The following is a 20,058-nucleotide window of genomic DNA, read 5'->3' as shown; positions in this document are numbered from 1 at the left end:
GATAGCTCAAACTATCAGAGAGCAGACCAGTTGAACACATATGTACACAAAGTTCCTATCAAAAAGTAATAGCGCATAGCATAAATACAGAGATAATTGAAAATACTGAAGTATTTAAAATCTATCAGGGAGCAAACCAGTCATTTTAACATTTGAGGAATTGCTTGAGCTGTATAAAGGTGTTTGAAGAGAGTTGAGAAATACTAGGAGAGAAGAATAATCCAGGAGAACTAGGAGGGCAGAGACAGTTGTGTTTTAAGATATTTTTTTATTTTTATTTTAAAAGAAGAATAGTAGGGAGTGTTTTGTATTTGTAGAGGGAGAGCATTCCAGGTCTTGGCTATTTTATTCGGTTGAAATTGTGGGGCAGTTATTGGGGCTGTGAATGATTTTGTGGCTGTGACGGTAAGTTGGTTTACTGTTAACTGGTTGGGAAGTCCTAGCCAGTTAAGTTGTTGAACAGAACAATGATGGGCTGTATGGGGATGATTGGTGGCAAACTGCTATTTTGGTATAGCAGGATTCTAGGTTATGAAGGTTGGCTTTGTGTAAGTTGGGGAAGATGTGTGAGCAGTAGAAAAGGGTAGATAAAAGCTGAGATCTAGCTGTGGCTAATCTGGCTTGGGGTGTTGGGTAAGGTTTGGCCTGTAGAGAGCTCCGAGTTTAGCATAGACTTTTTTGATTGTTAGGGAAATATGAATATCATATTTTAGCCAGTCCTCTATTGTAACACCTAGGAGTTTAGCCTGCTTCGTAGGCTCAATTTTGGTACCATTGGCGGATTGAATAAAGAGGGGTAGGGAGCAGGGCTTGATAGTTTTGTTTGTGAAAATCATTAACTTAGCCTTATTTGGGTTAATAATGAGTTGGTGGTTTGATAGGCAAGTTTCAATTTCCTGAAATGAGTATTGCATCTTATCTTGTAGTTCTTGTGGGGAAGGGGCAGAGCAGATAAGAGATGGATTGTCTGCATACTGTATGACTGAAGCAACTTGGGTTGCTGAATTTAGGTTATTAGTAAATATGATAAAGAGAAGGGGGCTAAGTATGGATCCTTGCGGTACTCTAGTGTATACTGTCAGTAGAGGGGAGAGATTGTTCTCCCTAACTGAAGCCATGTTAGGGATGATGAACTGAGATTGTACGTAGCAAGTTTGTTTAGTAGTTGGTGGGAAATGGTGTCAAAAGCTTTTGACATGTCCAGGAAAATTGCAGAGACTAGTTGTCCATTGTTCATTAGGTGATGAATAGTGTTGGTAAAGGATATTAAGGCTGTGTTAGTACAATGCTTGGGTCTAAAGCCATGCTGGGTGTCTGATAGAAGGTTGTTAGTGGTAAGGTGATTAAAGAGTTATTGCTGAATGCTTTTCTCTAGGATTTTGGCTATGGTGGGAGTTATATCTCTGAGGGCCCAGCCTTGTGAAGGGTGATGATGATGTGAGAGATTTTCCAGCGATAATATACATACCCTGGTATCCACAAGTATAGGAAGGCCATGCACCACCCACAACTCCTCATATGTGGGCCATAACGACTATATCCCTGTCCACTCTAAAATCGGTTAAGAATTTCTTGGTCATCAAAGTTAAAACTGAGTTGGTCTTTATCTACATCTCCACCTTTTTGTTGGTGGTCATTGCTAGACACGTGTATCTGTGATGGAACTGAGAAGAGCAGCTCGCAGTGGGAGACAGCTTTCGCTAGTAGAAGCAACAGTAGTTGCTAGCATCTTTCTGGATCACAGGTTGACTGCAAAGTGAAAAGAGCTTATGTTCACTGCCCCTCTGCTCATAAAAAAGTGATTTGAATCACACAGTGGAGAAGGTGCCTAATTTACAAAAGAGAGTTGCATAATTCCTGGGTATTCATTTACTTGGCATTGATGCCTCCTTTGCATAAGTTCTTCCAAAACAGATTCATACTGCTGCACTCCCTGTTGAAATGTTGGCACATGAAAATCTAAAAAAAAAAAAAAAAAAAAAGACTGAAGGGCAAATTTCAAAAATCACTCACTTCCTTACAACTGCTTTTTGCAGGGGGCAAACTCCCCCATTCCCTCCATGTGGGGGGAAAGCCCCCCCCCACACCATGGAATTTATGTATCACAACTCCAAGATTGCCATACCTTTGAGAGAAGAGAATATTCCGAGAAATGGCATCTCTGCTATATATACAAGTCCAATCTTTCAAGTATTCAGTGTCCACATTTTGGGACTTGCTCTAGTGGGTCCTTACATTTCAGATGTTTACCTCCAAGAATCATGCCCGAGATGTACATGTGAGCAACCAGCACACATTTTTAATATACTTAAGGGCAGCGACTATGAATAACACTTTTAGATGGGACTAAAGTAGTGTTTTTGTGAGATATAACATTGCAGTAAAATCATCTTACTAAGAATTAATTTGTCTTCAAATGAAAAAAAAAGTTAGACCAGTTTCATATATTTTTATAGTTAATTTGATAATGGATTCCAAGTTAAATGCAGTAACTATAACAAGGTAATTTAATTGTTTATATAACCAGTTCTCTTTTATATTTATTTTATTAATTATCAGTTATTTAGTTTTACCATCATTACATTTCAGACTTTAACAAAATTTTATGTGCATTACCAAAAGTAACCTTTGGTATTTTTAACATTTTATTATTGTTAGGAGTCTGCCTTCTGCAGATAATGGTAATTTCAGTTCTTGCCACTGTCTGTTTCGTAAACTTTAATATTATTTTGTCTTATAGTTATCCAAGAGATCTGTCACTGAAATAAATAGTAAAAGAGAGAAAGGGCATTCTTGTTTGGTAAGTTTATTCATTTTAATACCGTGAGAAAGACTGAACCCACAATGTAAATTGTTGCATTATACTGTATAATTTTAATATATATTTTAAATATGTGTAAATGATGTGCAAAAACGAAATCCCTCTGATTTGTTTTAATAAATTAGTCCAGTCCTAAGAAACTAACATATTTTCAGTGTATAAACTAATATATTTTGTCAGTGCTAAAATTTCTGTTTGCCTGTTTAAATATTTAAAATATGACCTTTATGAATAAAACAAAAATGTAAAATTCAATTTTCTCTGTTAATGTGGACATAACAAATTTTATGGTTAACATTTAAGAGAAATTGTACCAATTAGTACCAACTACATTTTACATGCTCAGTCTTCTGGCATCAGAATTGTAATTGATCACTTATGTGGGAGTGGACTGAGTTTATTCACATTTGTTACAAATGTTATGCAGTAAATTAATCAGGCTGGGGAAATATTTTTTGATGTTCAAGAAAAATGCTACTAATTCATAATGCTTTATTTTCTTTTAGCTCTCTGATTTGATCATTTATTTCATTAATTTTAATGTTTTAAGTTAATATTCTTCTCAGTTTATTTTCAGTAAAAGAAGTGTACAAAACTTGTACATTTGTCTGGAAAGTCATCTTTATGCATTATCAAAATTTTTTTCTTATGTTTCAGTTTTTATTAATAGGATTAATAATTCTTTGTCTGCGACTTAAACTTGAGTTTATATTTCCTGATGAATCTGTGTAATCCTCTGTGGAGTCTGAGTAGATTTAGTAGAGGGCAATCTTGTAATATAACAAAAAATTATATTTTTTGTTCAAGGGCTGATCCATTTATTGTGTCCTGTGGCTTCCTAAAGACATACACTCTTAACAATATTTATTTTCTACTATCATTCTTTAATTTTACTGCAGAAAGCACGTGCATTATTTTTTGCCCTTCACTGAACACACACAGCCGGAATTCATAAATTTTAAATCATGTCATGCCTTTACTGAAATAAACTTGTCACTGCAGTATACTCTCTTGACAATCCTGAGATGCTTTCAGATAATTCTTAAAAGTAAACAAATTAATTTAAATAGTTTTATTAAAATTCCTTAACTCAAAGTTCTCCTTAGTCTCTCTCATTCCATGTGACCAGTCTTCTTTGATGAGAATCTGGCCTTGCTTCTGGCCTCGGCCTCTCTGGTCTTTGCACAGGTCTTTTGACTAAGTATCGGACTGCCAACTGTATAGCTCCTGTAGGCCAGGCCCATTCCTGCTTCCCCTTGTTATCCCTTTGCTCTGAGGGGCAAATGTCTCTGTTGCTACCATCTTCCATTTCCTTTTTTTTTTTTTATATATAGGCGCATTAGTTATTTTGACTTCACTTACCACTTACAGGCCATCTTATTGCCTTCCAACTCCCTATACCACTTGAACTCCAGCTAAGAAGTGGGAGTATTGAGTTTCATCACTGCCCTGTTGACTCCCAGTATAACCATCAAACTGATTTGTCAGTATAGTCCAGGCATGGTCTTGTCACTATCTTCCAGAGGCACTATAGGGTAAGAGTGCTCTAGCTACAGGGATTTTCCTACCATCTAGGCAAAATTCATTCCAAACTGCTGTGACCTTTGTGGCACTTCTGAATTTTGAAATGTTACAAGGACTTTCAGTTTTCTGGTATACCCATAGCATTTGACAGTTTTAGTTTCAGTGCTTTCAGTATTTTATTTATTTACTTATTTATTTTTGCATTCTTTAAGTTTTTCTTGTTTTCTTTAGTGTTTGTCACTGTATTGTACCATACCCCTATATATTTCTTAATAAACTACTCCTTAGACTCTACTTGAACCACAATTTTCTTCATGTTGGAAACTTTTTAGCAAGTTCAGACCGATTTCCACTTAGGATATCTGTTTGCTTGTGCACATCTGCATCACATTTCTTATTCTTTGCTTTCCTTTCTAATTGTTTAATGTTAGCTTAGTCCTATCTTACTGTTTTTTTTTTCTTTATTTTTGTTTTTGTGTTTCCATATAAATGTTTCAAACCCCATCTGATTTCATTCATACCTTGGTTGGCAACAGTATCCTCTGGTAGTTGCTTTGTTAAAGTCCTTGCTTATTAACACCTGTGTGGTGTGGAATGTCACACCTCTTACAGCTTACACACATCTTGCATTCATAGGTTTATAGGTTGGTACTAGGCTATCAGCCCTAGGGGCCTATACAAGCCTAGCCATAACAATTCCCTGGCTATTTCTTCCCACACTATTTACTTCCCTGGACCCCTGTCTAGCAGGGTGACTGACGTGATCCCTGGGGTGAATTTCCTTTCTCCCATCCAATCGTCAAGGTTCCTTTTGAAGAGGGCCAAAGAGGCACTCTGCTTGACATGTATGGGCAATCTAGAACATTTTCTGAAAAATAAACTTATAAAGTATAAGGTAAATGTAAACATTTTGCAAACAATAAAAGCTATCAAAATCAAAACTATACAGATAGTAATGCTATTGGTAAGACATATTTGCAGTGATAGTAGTGCATTCATAGTCTTTCCATAAGTACTGTACAATATCACACCTATACCAAGTTAAACCGGTCGTCTACCATCAAATACGTAAAACACTACACTTTAACCCAATCACAGTCATCTCATCCCTCAAAGAATGTAACTGGCACCCCCTAAATTACCTCAGCCTAGATGACTCAGTCCAATTTTTCAATACTACCTTCCTAAGCATCCTAAATATCCATACCCCCATAAGACTTACCAGAACCAAAACCCAACCCTCCCCATGGCTACAGAAAACCACTAGGTCAGAAATGAAAAACCGAGATAAAGCCTGGGAACACTGGCGCAAAACCAAAACCCACTCAGCTAGACAGAAATTCGTAGAACTACGCAATAGAGTCTGCCCTCAACTCCTCCCAACACAAACCCAAACAGTTCTGGACCTCCATAAACTCCATCCTCCACCCAGGTAAAATCAATACCCCCTACAACTAACATTCCTCACTCCTCAGAAAATATTGCCACCTCATTCAACACACACTTCACACAAACCATACTATCACTAGGTAGACAACACAACCCCCCACCCCTACACTCCACACCTTCACCCAGTAATCTCCCCACACTCTTCTCATTTTCTCCCATTCCTACCTCCAACATAAGAAAACTCTTAACTAAACTTAAACCCACAAAATTAGCAGTAGAGAACCTCCCAAGTGAATTCCTACAAATTGCAGCTGACGCCCTAGCCTACCCAGTATCCATCTTGATTAACCGATCTCTGTCAGAATTCTATGTCCCTGCACTATGGAAAATATCACACATTACTCCCCTTCACAAAGGCGGCCCCTCCTCAGATCTAACCAACTACCACCCCATATCGATTCTATATCCAGTCTCCAAAATACTAGAGAGATGCATTCACTCTCAAATCTCAGACTACCTCCTTACTAACAACCACCTTTCTAATACTCAACATGGTTTCCGACCAAACCATAGCACCACCACTGCCTTACTCTCTCTTACTAACACTATCCTTCACCATAAAAACAATGGCCATCTCTCCTCTGCTACTTTCCTAGACCTATCTAAAGCATTTGACATGGTCCCACACAAACAACTCCTCTCTGTACTCAATAACCTATCCTTTTCTCAATCAGTCACCAACTGGTTTCAAAAGTTACCTGTCTGACCGCCAGCAATCTATTGTATGGCAAAATGACACATCTCCCCAACTACCTGTCTCTGTTGGTGTTCCCCAAGGATCCATCCTTGGACCCCTACTCTTCTCTATTTTCACCAATAATGTAGCCTCTGCCACCAAACATGGCACACTCATACAATATGCAGATGACTCAACCATCAACTTCTCCGCCCAGTCCCTACCCGAACTGCAAAAGGTCACACAACATGTCTTTTCCTCTGTTGAAACTTGGCTATCCAATGCCCAGGTAATACTCGACCCAAACAAAACTAAACTCCTCATCTTCGAACCCACCAAACATACTCAAAACAACTCTCACTTTAACATCACAGCAAAAGACAACACCACTATCCACCCAACAGATCACATCAAATTGCTAGGAGTTAAAATAGACAACAATCTCAAATCTGACATTCACATATCCATGACCATAAACAAAAAGTCCACCAAAAACTAGGAGCCTTATACAGAAATAAGCAACTCCTCACCAAAGCAGGTAGGATTTCAATTGCAAATTCGCACCTTATCTCCACCCTATTTTATGCCTCTCCAATATACACCAACCTAAATAAACTCGAGACCTGCTACAACGCAATTGCCAAATTCGCCACCGGGGCATCCTACCACAGTCACCACTGTCTCTCACTTACTGAACTAGGCTGGCTAAAACGCCCTTACCTCCTTCAATGGTATCAACGTACACTCGCCCACAAACTGGTTGACCATCCTCTAAAGGTCCCATCCCTCCAGTATCTACTCCAGCCCTATCTCACCACCAGACCACTATGATCCAGTAACAAAAATCAATTGCAGGTTACTAGAGCCAATAACACTGCTGGAGAAGCACTATTCTCCAGTGCTATAGCCAAATTATGGAACACCACCTCCCCCACAATAACCTCTCTACCATCATGCACCCACTTCAAAGCTTTACTTAAAGCACACCTAAAAACATGCTGGCTATGCCCTTGTAACTTTCCCCTCTAACTTCTCCCACTCAGTCTTCCCTCTACCTCTCTTCCACCCCACAAACTACCTTTGATTACAGTAAGCTCTGATACTTCCATGCCTATCTACTTATTATAGGGCAGTAACTTCTTATTGTAACAATTGTTAATATCTGCTATGACTTCGTGGATAGAACAGATGCTAGTTATCTACTGAATGCACTATGTCCTTCATCTGCAACTATGTTTGTAATATTTTAATTGCTAGGATTCAATCTGTAACTATGTCTGTAATATTTGTGTAGCTTTTCTCCCCGGGCCTCTGCTGAAAATGGACCTGCGTCCAGTCGACATTCCCAGTTAACAAATGTAAGTAAATAAATAAATAAATAATATTGTAATACACACATACTCCAAATTATATTTTTTGTTAAACTTTCACAAATTGTTCTATCATGTAAACTATACTGCAAAGACATGTATCGTTTAGAACATTTTTGTTAACCAGGCATAAGGTTTAACATCACAAGAAATTTCTCTGAGTGCATATTCATAGTTAGGTACTAGACCATCGGCCAAAGGGCCTTAGTAAGCCTAGCCAACAAGGTTCCGTGGCTTATGCCACCCAAGAAAGTTATTTTCCTGTACCCCTGTCGAGCAGAGCCACAGAAGTGATCCCCAGGGTGTACTTTTTATTTCCCATCCACTTATCAAGATTTTTCTTGAAGAGTGCTAATAAGGAACTTTGCTTGACATAGATGGGTAGCTTGTTCCAGAGTATGGGAAGTCTCTGGGATAGGAATCTATCCCTTCAGCATGTCCTGTTTATTGCAGTGACAAGGTTTAGATCCCTAGAGCGTGTAGCTCAGAAGGATTGGGATTTCTTTAGGTGTAGCATGTCAACAGCTCTGGGTTTGACATAGCTTTATATGTTAGGCAGAGATCACCTCGGAGTAGGCGATATGCTACGGAGTAAAGCTGGAGTTTTTTGAGACGGTCCACGTAGGGCATCTGTTTGAGGCCAGTAATCCTCTTTGTAAGGTACGTCTGTGGTCTTTCCAGCTGCTGCTGCAGATGTCTTGTGAGGTACATTCCAAAAGGGGCGTTGTACTCTATAGTGGGTCTTGTGAGTGTCGAGTAGAAAGGAACAATGACCTCTTTTTCGTAGATGAGAACCCTTTTGTGATGAAGTGTGCCACGTAGAAGGATTTCCTGACTATTGGTGGTGATGTGATTTTCAAAGGATAGACTACTGTCCCCCTGGGTCCCCAGGTCTCTTATCACACATTCGGCATTAAGTAGACTGCCGCCTATGTGGAAGTTCATGAGTACAGAGTTTTTACCAAAGGGGATGACCGTGCACTTTTTGGCATTGAGCTTGAGGCCATGGCTCTGACACCTGGCATCTGTCTCAGTGAGGTCCTTCTGTAGGATGTTTATTGAGATATTTACAGAAATATGAAAACATATGCTAAATTGTATAATTAGCAATATAACACTGAATATCTCTTAAGATGTGCAACTTGCAGTGAAAATACCAAAAACATTTTTCTTCAAAAACATCTAAGGTTTCACCTGATGTCTTGCAACAGCCTGTAAGTCACCTGTTTTTTGAAGTATTAAGTATGTATGGAAATATTTATTTCATAGTTACTAACAAGCAATTGCCAATATCTCCGGTATTATGTGATATAAATGAGCATTGACAATGAATATTCCTGACTCACACCATGACATTTCGCATTATACCCACATGTAGGACACTATGAAAATTTGAGGGCTTTCAAGCAACTTAGCTAGGTTTTAATCTGCACCTGAGAGCTACTTTTGATGTGATTTTACATTAAGAAGTTCCAGAATCATCCATCTTGAGGTGGCAGGTGTCAACTGGTCTCTCTGAATTGGGAGGCACTCCAGGGATCTTGGTGTATTCATTTATTGGCCAGAGGGCACGGGAGTTAGTTTTCAGTTTTTCTGTCTTCTATTAATTAGGCATGTTTTCACGGAGCTGTTCAATGCCCATTGGTCGTTATGAGTAGCAAACCTGTAAAGTTAGTGCTCAAGACTTAAACCCGTAACACAGAAAGGCTTTACATGGAGCTAACCTTAGGGTAGCTAGATAGTGTCATACAACAATAAGATCATAGAACTATTGACCATATATCATTCACCCTAGACACCACTCGGACGACCCCTATAAAATCAAGACCCTAAACCATAATAGCCCATCCTAATACAGGTTCTGACAACATAGATTTGGAATTTCATAATGTGTCTGTGGCCATCTTGGTAGATGTGGGAATCCTGAGACAATGTAGCAATCATCTCATCTACTCGGACAATCTTTAAAGAAACTAACACAGTGTGGGAGAGATGTATGTACGTAACTTCCTTGGAGGCAAAAATCGGGTACGTGTCTTCCACTGAGCAGCATTGTACCTTCACCAAGAATGATGCCACAGTATAAACAAAAAATGATTGACTGATTTTTAGTAATTGGCTTAGTTTCTGATGTCACTTCAGGGAATCCATTATTTATCAGCATGGGACGACATGGTTAACAGACCACTTTGCTTTGCCAAGGATGATCTGCACCTGTCGCCCCTGGCCTTTCGGATATTGGCTAAAACTTTATCCAACCCTTTAAAGCTTTTTTTTAGGCAATGTCAAAAAAGAATGCATAGCAAAAAAAAAAAAATCAAAGCAACTTTAAGGTCTTATTGCTCAATGCTAGGAGCCTAAACAAGAAACTCTACACATAACGAGCTCTCCTCGCTCTAGAGAATGTAGACGTCTGTGCTGTTTAAAGCTACAGAAAGTGGAAGGCTGCAGTGCCTTTCACACATTTAAAATAACAGCAGCACAGACTGGGTTAAAGGTTGAGGTGTCTCAAACAGGATAATGCCCTGGAGTTCACCCATGCCCAAGTCTCCATATTCAAGGTTCCCTAGCGTACTGGCCAGCTACACTATGACCAACAAAGCTCACAACTCGTGCCTAGACTACTAGAGGCACTTACCATACAATCAAATACCCTATTCATGGGAGACTTTACCTACCCCTCTATAGACAGGGAAATGTACATTGTCACTAACTCATAGGCACAATGTTTCATGGACATTATCAGTACAAATATTCTGGACCAGATGGTGCGCAGTCTCCAACCAGAGGATCAAATATTTTTTATCTAGTTCTTCAACCCCTGTCATGTCTTCATTGGTGAAAGCAGACCACAAAGGAGTCTCCCTCAAAATAAAATCAGCCCTGAAAACCCAACTAAACCGGTAACAGTTACAAACTATATTAAAGTAAACTGCGAACTACATCCTATTCAGTGATGGTATGTCAAAATTCATGGCTTTCCCAAACCCCAAGAACACAGCAACCTGTGCAGAATTATTTACAGAAACCTTATACAAACATGTAATTGGCTGCATTGAGACCTGCCATACCTACTAGAAGTAAATCCAGATCTAACACAAAAAGCAAACCACACTGATAGAACATTTACCTTAATACTCTGTATAAAAAAGAAAAAAACTTATGGCAGAAATCAGGAAGAGCAACTCTGAGACTAGCTATCTGGTTCAACTAAACAAGAAACTAAGAGGTCTAATAAAGCCTCCCAAGCTAAGGACAGCCACAGGGCCTTTTTCGGCTGTGTCAGGAATCTTAAAGGTAATTCTCAGCAGTGTGCAGAACTGGTGGTAAATGGCACAACCTTCACTAGCCAGAGTGACATAGCAAATCTACTGGCTGATACATTTAGCTCTTTCACCACATTACCCCCTGTGAAATCCCTTCTAGCATATCTCCCCCAACTATCAACAGTGAACAGATCCTGTAGGTGTTCACCATGGCCAAACACACTGCTTCATTGGGCCCCAACAGTATTTCCAGTTGCTTCCTAAATGGCCTAAAACATGACCTAGCAGGACCACTTGAAGCAGTCTTCAACTACAGCCTCAAAACAGGTTGTATACCAGGTGATTGGAGGGCCACAATGGTCACGGACCATCAGTTGATTCCAGAAACTATAGACCCATCAGTCTGCCAAGTCTAATTTGCAAAGCCATGGAACAAATTATCATGGAAATGAAAAGATCAACAAGGCCATTAGCAACCTACAGACACTGGACCATCCTGCCCAGCTTTGTTAAGGTAAGGTCTTGCCTACTTAAACTGGTAGACTTTTTCGAGGGGATTATCATGGCTATGGATGAGGGGAACATGGTGCATTCTGCCTACCTTGACCTGGCCAAGGTGTTCAATACAATACCCCACTCAGGTATTGTTGACATACTCTCAGAAGTAGACATAACTCCCTACATAGCTCATTGGATTGCCAGCCGGCATGCATGCAAGACCCAGGCAGTCAGGATCAGTGAGACCACATCCACCAAGAGACTGGTCACCAGCAGAATACCCCAGGACTCCGTGTTGGGTCTGCTCCTGTTTGATATCAACTTCTTGGAAGTCAAGGCTAATGTCCAAGGCTTCTGGCTAGCTGTGTTCACAGATGACTCTAAATTGGTGGCTATCATTGATTTCCCCCCATGACACCAACATCCTACAAAAGGGTCTAACGCACACAAATGACTGGCGTAAATGTGATGTATTAAAACTCAATGCAAAGGAATGCATTATAGTGCCCTTTGGTAAAGCATCTACCCAAGCTTGTTAAATAAAACACTTCTAAGACTTGACTCAATAGTTGGTGATCTGGGAGCATATGTAGACAGTAACCTGGTGTTTAACTAACACACAGCCAAGGTAGATTGACTTTCTTAGTATGTTGCCCAGTTCGTAATCAGGGGTATGGCATTCAGGTCTAAGGAAGTAATAGTACTACTCTACTCAGCCCTTATCAGACCAATCATTGAGTACAATCCCCCCTTTGGCATGGAACTAGCCAGACATTTCAACAGTTGGAACACCCTCAAAGGTGAAAAATAAATACCCTGTCCTACACAGATCACTTTAAGGTCCTATCTCAGTACTCAGTCTCCTACAAGTTTCTGAGAGGCGACCTATGCCTAGCATATAAGGTGTCCTTGGATCCAGCTCTGTTGGATCTCTTTCATATCCTCAAGACAAACCAACACCTGAACCACTAGGTCCAAGGACCTGAACTTGTCTTTGGCTTAAATAGATCCTGCTGGAGGGACTGCTATGTGTCTTAAAGGATCCCCATGGTATGGAATAAGCTCCCCATCTACATGAGGCAGAGTTCATCCCTGACCCTGTTCAAAAGAAATCGGATGGGAAATCATAAATTTACTCCTGGCCTGGCACCTGTGTCTGTGATGGACAGAGGTCAACAGTAAGTAAATTTATTATCATTTATTTGACATTTGTTGACCAGGATTATTCTGACTGAGCCGAAGCCCTTTTTCAGCAGAGGCCCAGGGAGTAAAGCTCCACAGTTACACAATGCATTTTGAAACAAACCTCATATATAGTAAATTGTAAAAATGAATTAACATAAGAGCACATGATTAACAAACCCAGAGTAATTACATTCTAACATCAATCTGCAAGGGCAATTCAGAGAATAAGTACCAAGTTACATCAGTAGGGCATGCAGCACAGTTAACTGCTTACTCGTAGAATATTAAGCTTGACATTAGATGGGACTAAGACAATGTACAACTTGTGAGTGTGGATAGAGGAGAGAAAGGACGATAGGTGAGAGCGAGGTGGAGAGTAAAGGGTGGTCAGGCAAGGAGGATAGTTACAGTGACAGATCCATGAACTGTTTAGATAGTTTTAAACTATGTGGGTGATTGATATTTCTGATATCCAAAGGAAGTTTATTCCAAGATTGGGCTGGGGAGTAGCTGTAAAGCCTTTGTCTTAATCTAGTTTTAGGCTTGCAGATTTGAAGAAGGTTTTTGTTCAGAGCTTTGTATGGACCTGGTTGGTGAGTAGGGCAAGACAACTGAGGTGATGTTTGGACAGAAGGAGGGTAGATAGAAAATATTGTATCATTTGAAGCTGAGAGAGAAGCAGATGGTGGGGAAATTTTAGCCAGTTTTACCTTTTAAGAGCAAGGTAGTGGTGCGAGTGGTAGGAATAATTAGCAGCGAATCTAGCAACTTTATTGTAGGTGGATTCAAATTTTGTTAAGAGAGTAGTTTGAAGGTTAGTGAGTATTTCTGAGCCATAGAATAGGCTGGGGAGAAAGTAAGCATGGGATAGGGAGATTTTGGCTTTATTGGACAAGAATTGTTTGCTCCTGTAAAGGATTCCAAGTTTTTTGTGGGTTTTCTTAATGTTGTTGAGAACGTGCAGATCAAATTTCAGATAGACATCGATGATGACCCTTAGTAATTTAGTGTGCGATTCCACAGTGATAGGAGTGTTATTAAGGGATGAGCTTGAGAAGTAAGATTTAAGGTGGTTCATAGTTTTGGGAATGAAAAGCAGGAGTTTAGTCTCTTTTGGATTTAGAATTAGTTTGTGCTTGGTGAGCCAGTTTTTGATGGATAAGAAGGATTTCTGTGTCTGTATTTAAGTCAGAGAGGGAATCGGCTATGGTGGTAACTGTTGAGTCATCTGCTTATTGCACGAATGATGACCATGGGCAAAGTATGGAAATAGGTTGGTGAAGATATTAAACGGTAATGGGCCAAGGATTGATCCTTGAGGTACACCCATCATGACAGGATGAGCAGGAGATGTGGCAGAAAGCCATTTAACAGATTGAAATAGGTCATTGAGGTAACTAGCGAACTAGGAGATAGTGGAAGCAGATAGGTTTAGTTCTGAGAGTTTGTTCAGGAGGAGGGGGTGGGAGGATGATATCAAATGCTTTTGAGAGATCTAGAAATAGGCATATGTAACAAGTTTGTTTTGGACTCTTGCTTGAGATATGGTGTTTTAGAAAAGAAATGAGGGTGGTGGAGGTGTGTTTAGGGCGAAAGCAATGTTGTGTGGGGGTGAATGGGTTCTTTTGTAAGAGGAAGTGAAGGATTTCTTTATGTACACACTTCTCTAGGATTTTAGAAAGAGGGGATAGGATTGCAATAGGCCTGAAGTTGGCAAGTTCTGAGGAGTTGCCTCCCTTGTGGATGGGTAAGATGTAGATTTGTTTCCAAATTGTGGGTACTTTAGATTCAGTAATGGAACGGTTGATTAAGTATGGAGATGGGGAGGGCAAGAGAGTTAGCAGCTTTTTGGAGAAAGAGTAGGGGTAGATTACCAATTGAGGGGGAAGTAGGGTTTAAGCTTTAGAACCAAGGATTTAATGTTGTTGGTAGATGTAGTTTTTTCAAAGAAAGGTTCAGAGAGGGGTTGGAGGGTTAGGGAGGTTCAGGGTGGTGGTTATCATTTGGGTTGGAGTTGGTTTGGAGTGTTAATTTGCTGACAGTGTCGATGAAATAAGAATTGAAGTTTAGTAGCAGTTTCAAGGGGTGTGCTATTGGGGCATGGCTGGGGGGAAGAGGGGCTACCAGGATGTAGAATTTGGTTGATGGCATGCCAGAACAGGTTATAGATCACAGCCAGAACAGGTTATAGATCACATTAAAGGTGAGAAAAGTTTTGAAATGATTTATTGTGGTCTCATTTTTTTATATCGCAAAAACCTGGCATTTTTAACAGGGGTGTGTACACTTTCTATATCCACTGTAGGTATGTTGATTGGGACACACTAGTTGCATCTTTAAGGATTCACCGTTAAGACAGAGGCCTAGAAAGCATTTTGTGCAATAACATTTGGAAACTGTGCATTAGCCAAAATGTTTGTATGACTGTGATCTAAAGCTTTTTTTTCTGGGAGTGCTGGAAGAATTATATTTTTCATTCAAGAACTTTAAAATAAATTACTGTACAGTTTAGATTTGAAATGGACTTGAAGAAAATACTTTGAGTATTGCTGTTATCCTGTATATCAAAATAAAAATATATATGATGACGAAATGTTTGGAATGGAACATGAGAATTGTGGGTTTTATTAAATGAAAAAGAAAGGAATATTATTCATTTACCAAGTATTATTAATGGACATAGGGAAAATTGTGACATGTTGGGGACAGCAAAATACATGCTTTTCTGTGGAGAAGACAGTTATTTAGTTCAAAGAAAATATGTGCACAATACAGGAAAAGAGGGTATTCATTTAAAAGAAATATGGGCCAAAATGCAGAAAAGTTAATGAAACATGCCACTTCTGGATTGACTGTCCAGTGTTTACAGAGCAGGAAGAAATTTGCTCAGAGTAAAAAGGGGAAGGGGTGATTTAAGTAATGAGTAAAAGAGTCAAGAACCCCACAGGGATTAAATCAGTCATTCATTTGTTTGTCACCCTCCCCAAAACCATAGCGACCATGGACACTTCCCAGCTTGGGGGGGGGGGGGCTGCATTTACTTGGGAAAGACTGATTAAGGCATGTGGTCCCTTTCTGAGGCCACTGTTCACTTTAATGTTCTAGAGATGAGGGCAGTTCTTCTAGCATCCAAACTAACATACCCCCTCCACATAACCTGTAAAAACTTCCTTAATAATATTCCCTCTTCTGATAAATACCCATGATACATAGGGACTCAATTGGGTTGGATAGCACAGCTAGGCTTATAAAGGCCCTAGTGGTCGGTGGCCTAATATTTATCCTTGAACTTGTGCTACAACCAGCTCAGGCAGATGAGACCTCAGTTAATGTCTCGTCCAAAAGGACGGCGGCTCGGGAGTGCAGCACCCTTTCCCCCTCCCCATACTGCATTGCAGTGTCAGTAATAAAATGTGAACCCAATCACTTGGGGCTGTAATAGAACCCCAATGGTATTTTGATCTTCTAACACTAATGTGTGTGCCAACTGACCCTGCTAACTTTCTTTACAAGGCCTCAGAACTGGGTTTTTTTTAAAGTGTGTTTTTTCTTTAATTGAAAGTCATCTCTTCAGATCACAAGATTCATTGCTTTCAGCTGTTATTCATGAGTTTTGTACTGTTGAAGAGCTTGTAACTTTTCAGCCTTTATTTCAGTATGTGATCAAAAAGTACACACTTGAGTTCACTTCTTTGCCTCAGAATTTGTCTGCATTTGTTTCTATTCTGGGTGCAGATTTCTTTCACAGAAGCAACCACAGGTTCTAGTTAGAAGCAGTACTTGTACTGTTTCAGTATAAATAATAGCTCCACCACATATATTATTTGCATTATGTTCCCTTTTAAACACTGCACACAGCTGTACTCTTTCATAACAAAATAACCAGATTTTCTGTCACTGTTTGTTGGATGTTGCTCAACTCATTACTTTTTCTATTACTGTAACTTCCAATGCAATCAATTTTAATTTTTGAATGTCTTTGTAAATGTCCTAGGAAACCCCGCTAGCTAGCATGGTTTTGCAAATTCATAATGGTAGTTACCTAACACAAATCTTTTCAGTTTGCTTGGAACATTTTCTTTAGCTTGTTGGACTCTAGTGCTATGATATTAATATTGAAGTCTCCAAGTAAAATGCAATTTTTAGCTAACCCTTGTAGGAAAGTATTCTTTTTTTTTTTTAATACACCTTTATTGACTTATCACTTGTGACATATAGCTGGATTAGATTTTGATTTCCATTTTTTAGTAATTGCCTTTTTTTGCAGCCACCATAATAAGAGACAGCAAGGCCTTATCATGTCTAGGCAATTTAAATTCTGTATCCTAGCTCAGAGAAATCATCTTCCTCGTCACAGCAGTCTGCCCACCCAGCATCTCTGACAGTGCATCCCACGGGGAATCCTTAACGTCTGCCAACCCACCACACTCCCAGAAAACATGTTCCCAAGTACCTCTTTCCTCCCCATCACACCTTCAACATTTGCTGTCTCCCTGAGGAAAAATTCCCTGGAGTCTACTTGAGGTATAAAAATATCTATGTAAACATCTTCAAGCAAAAATCCTAACTCTTCTATATTTTGTTCCATATTTGGGAGACATGCATATATCCTCCCAAATATGGAACAAAATCTAGAAAAGTTTCTTTGGGAAGAGAGATTGGATAAGCAATTCACAATCATGTCTAACCTCCTCTGATTGATTCTTATAGTTATCATGCTGTACGAATGTATTCCTTTTTTAATGGCAGCTTCTGTTCTAGATTCTACTAAAAAATCTGCCAGTGCTGGTCTTTCTTTTAAGACCCCCTATTTCTTTCTCTTTGCTTATACTCTTATCAATCCTTGATAGGAAAGGCAATCTCTAATCTGCAGTCCAAATAAATTCTTGGCCTCTTCCCATTCTATTACTTTTCTCTCTCTTGTTATTTGCTTCCAATACCTTGGTTCCTTTGCCAGTTTTCTCCAATAAATTCCAGCCCCCTCTTGCCTATTGTTTAAATCCCTAGTTGCAGTCATCCCTATCGGCAGAATCTCCTTTCTCCATTCCCATGTTGGCTTGGTTCTTAGAATATGCTACTTTATGGATATAGTATCTTGTATGATTATTGTTATTCTTCTTAAAAACCAGCATCCAAAAACCCAGTCTCTCCTTGTTTCTCGAGCTTCCCTCCCCATTTCAACATCATCCATTTCCACTTTGAATTGTAGTTTTCTGTTTGTGCTATGTATAGGAGACTTAACCGTGTAGTTTTAAAATACTCCTTCAAATTGAGTAATCCCAATCCACCATGTTCTACTGGAAGAATCAGCTTATCCCACTTGACTCTTGCCTTCTTCCCCTCCCAGATAAAGTCCTTCAACTCTTTATTAATTACTATCCACAACTTCTGAACGTATACTTATGGTTTAATTTCTCCAAATCTTTTAGGTTTCTAAAACCATGACAGGAATTGACCCCATTCCTAAGTCAGGGTGTAATTAAACATCATGAAATTAGTATTATTTCAGTATTTGATTGTGGGTACTGTGAAGGACACGTTTGGGTAAGTGGTCAGGATTGTGGGTACTGTGAAGGACACGTTTGGGTAAGTGGTCAGAAATGACTCCTGCAATTCATACCGAGTTTCACGTATTGCTAGCATAACTAAATGCGACTGTAGATTCTTCTTATTAGATCCATTGCTCCTACCACTTTTGAAACTGTTTGGTTATCTTTCTTCCATATTGCTCTCATTTCTGCCTGCAAATCCTGATATATTATGACTTTACAGCATCTCATGTACAGAGAGAGACACAATCTCTAAGTATAGCAATTTCAGCGATCAATGCTGCTTTTGTCTTTTTTTTTTTTATGGACTAGTGCATCTGGTTTTCTCACATCTATTTTTTTTGAATTGTTGGTAATGGGTGAGCCTATGTGATGTACACTTCTTTGTAATGCTTTGTGGTTTGTATTTCCAATGCTTCTCAACAGCTTCTGTATTATAGTGTTTGAACAATCTTCAATGCAACAAGTCTTGCCACATTATTGTCCCTTTCGATGTACAGGCCCTTCGCTATGAATTTATCACACCCAGCAACAAGGTGTGCAACTTTTTCCAATTCTTCTTTACAAAATGTACATTTGTCTGTTTCTCTCACATGGTCAATGGACTTTGTAAACCAAAATGTGCATAGTTCACTGTCCTGGGCTGCCATTATTAACCTTTGATTCTTTTGGTTTCAACTCCCCTCTCCTTAACCAGGCCTGCATCAAATCCTGATCATCATGAGGTTGTTCCAGGAGATCTGTATACCTGACACTGTATTTATGACATTTCCACATTTCTTTCTTTCTCATCTGATCCTTCTCCTTATATTATTTTTGTTTTGGCACATTCAGTTGCTGGTTGCTGTCTGATCTTTGTCTACTTCGGGTTTGATTTACATTCCCACTTGCCACCTGAATGCTTCTGCTAAACTTAGCAGAGAAGTCATCTTAGACTTCCTCTCCCCATGTTTTTAAAACGTTCACCATGTTTGGATCTGATAAGTTCAGCAGATATGTATACAATCCAATGACTGCATATCTGTACATGTAATCAATTTCAAGGAGGCCCATGCCTCCTTCAGAGTGTGAAATATATAATCTTGGTGTACACTGATTTTTATACATTTGATAAACATGAGGCATTTTTTGACTGATCCAGTACTTTTGGCAACCAGTTAATCACACCAAAACTGTAAGTGAAAACAAGAAGAACAAATTCCTGTTAACCAGGTAGATGTCAGTTTGAGATATGCATATAAGTAGATGGCCTTCCATATCACTGTTGTAGTCTTTGTAACCTAAGAGATCTCATGCCAGTTATAGCCCAGTGTCTAGCCAGTATACCGAAGTCTTCAGTATTTATAGGTGCTGTATGCTACACGTACACTCCCCATGCAAGGTGTTAGGCATAAAGGTGATGTACAGGTGCACATACTTAACTTCTTTGCTGTCAGCTCAAATGCCATCATTGAACGTCGGTCTGAACTCCTCCCTGCACTGCTAGTTACAAAGCCATGTTTCAGATAAATGCCCTATTGGGGTTTCTTTTTATCTTTCCTTCTTTCTTTAGTGCTTTTTGGTTCATGTCATCCAGAAGGGGAAAATATCAGTGTGGGAGGGCAGGTTCCCCATAAAGACCGTTGCAAACAGTGTCTTTTCTGTTTGTGTGCTTCCCATAACCATATGTAAGGTTTTATCTGCCAGGCTTTTGCCCCTAAGCACTGGCATAGTCATCTCT

At 39.4% G+C, this 20,058-nt stretch overlaps 1 protein-coding gene across 2 annotated transcripts in view; it reads left to right on the top strand.

Annotated features, from left to right (window-relative positions):
• LOC122806739 (protein huluwa-like) overlaps positions 1-20,058 on the top strand; it is a 606,708-nt gene that overhangs the window by 65,664 nt on the left and 520,986 nt on the right. The window contains exon 2 of one of the 2 annotated variants that reach the window (XM_044077414.1): positions 2,741-2,800. The exons of the other annotated variant lie outside the window; for it this stretch is intronic. Coding sequence (XP_043933349.1) covers positions 2,741-2,800 — 60 coding nt within the window. The remainder of the gene's footprint in view (positions 1-2,740; positions 2,801-20,058) is intronic. 2 annotated transcript variants of the gene reach the window in all.

The sequence above is a fragment of the Protopterus annectens genome, chromosome 1.part1 (assembly GCF_019279795.1).
Source record: "Protopterus annectens isolate FY-2018-M chromosome 1.part1, PAN1.0, whole genome shotgun sequence".
NCBI lineage: Eukaryota > Metazoa > Chordata > Ceratodontiformes > Protopteridae > Protopterus > Protopterus annectens.
The sequence above is the reverse complement of the archived record's forward strand: the minus strand, read 5'-3'. Positions and strand labels throughout refer to the sequence as shown.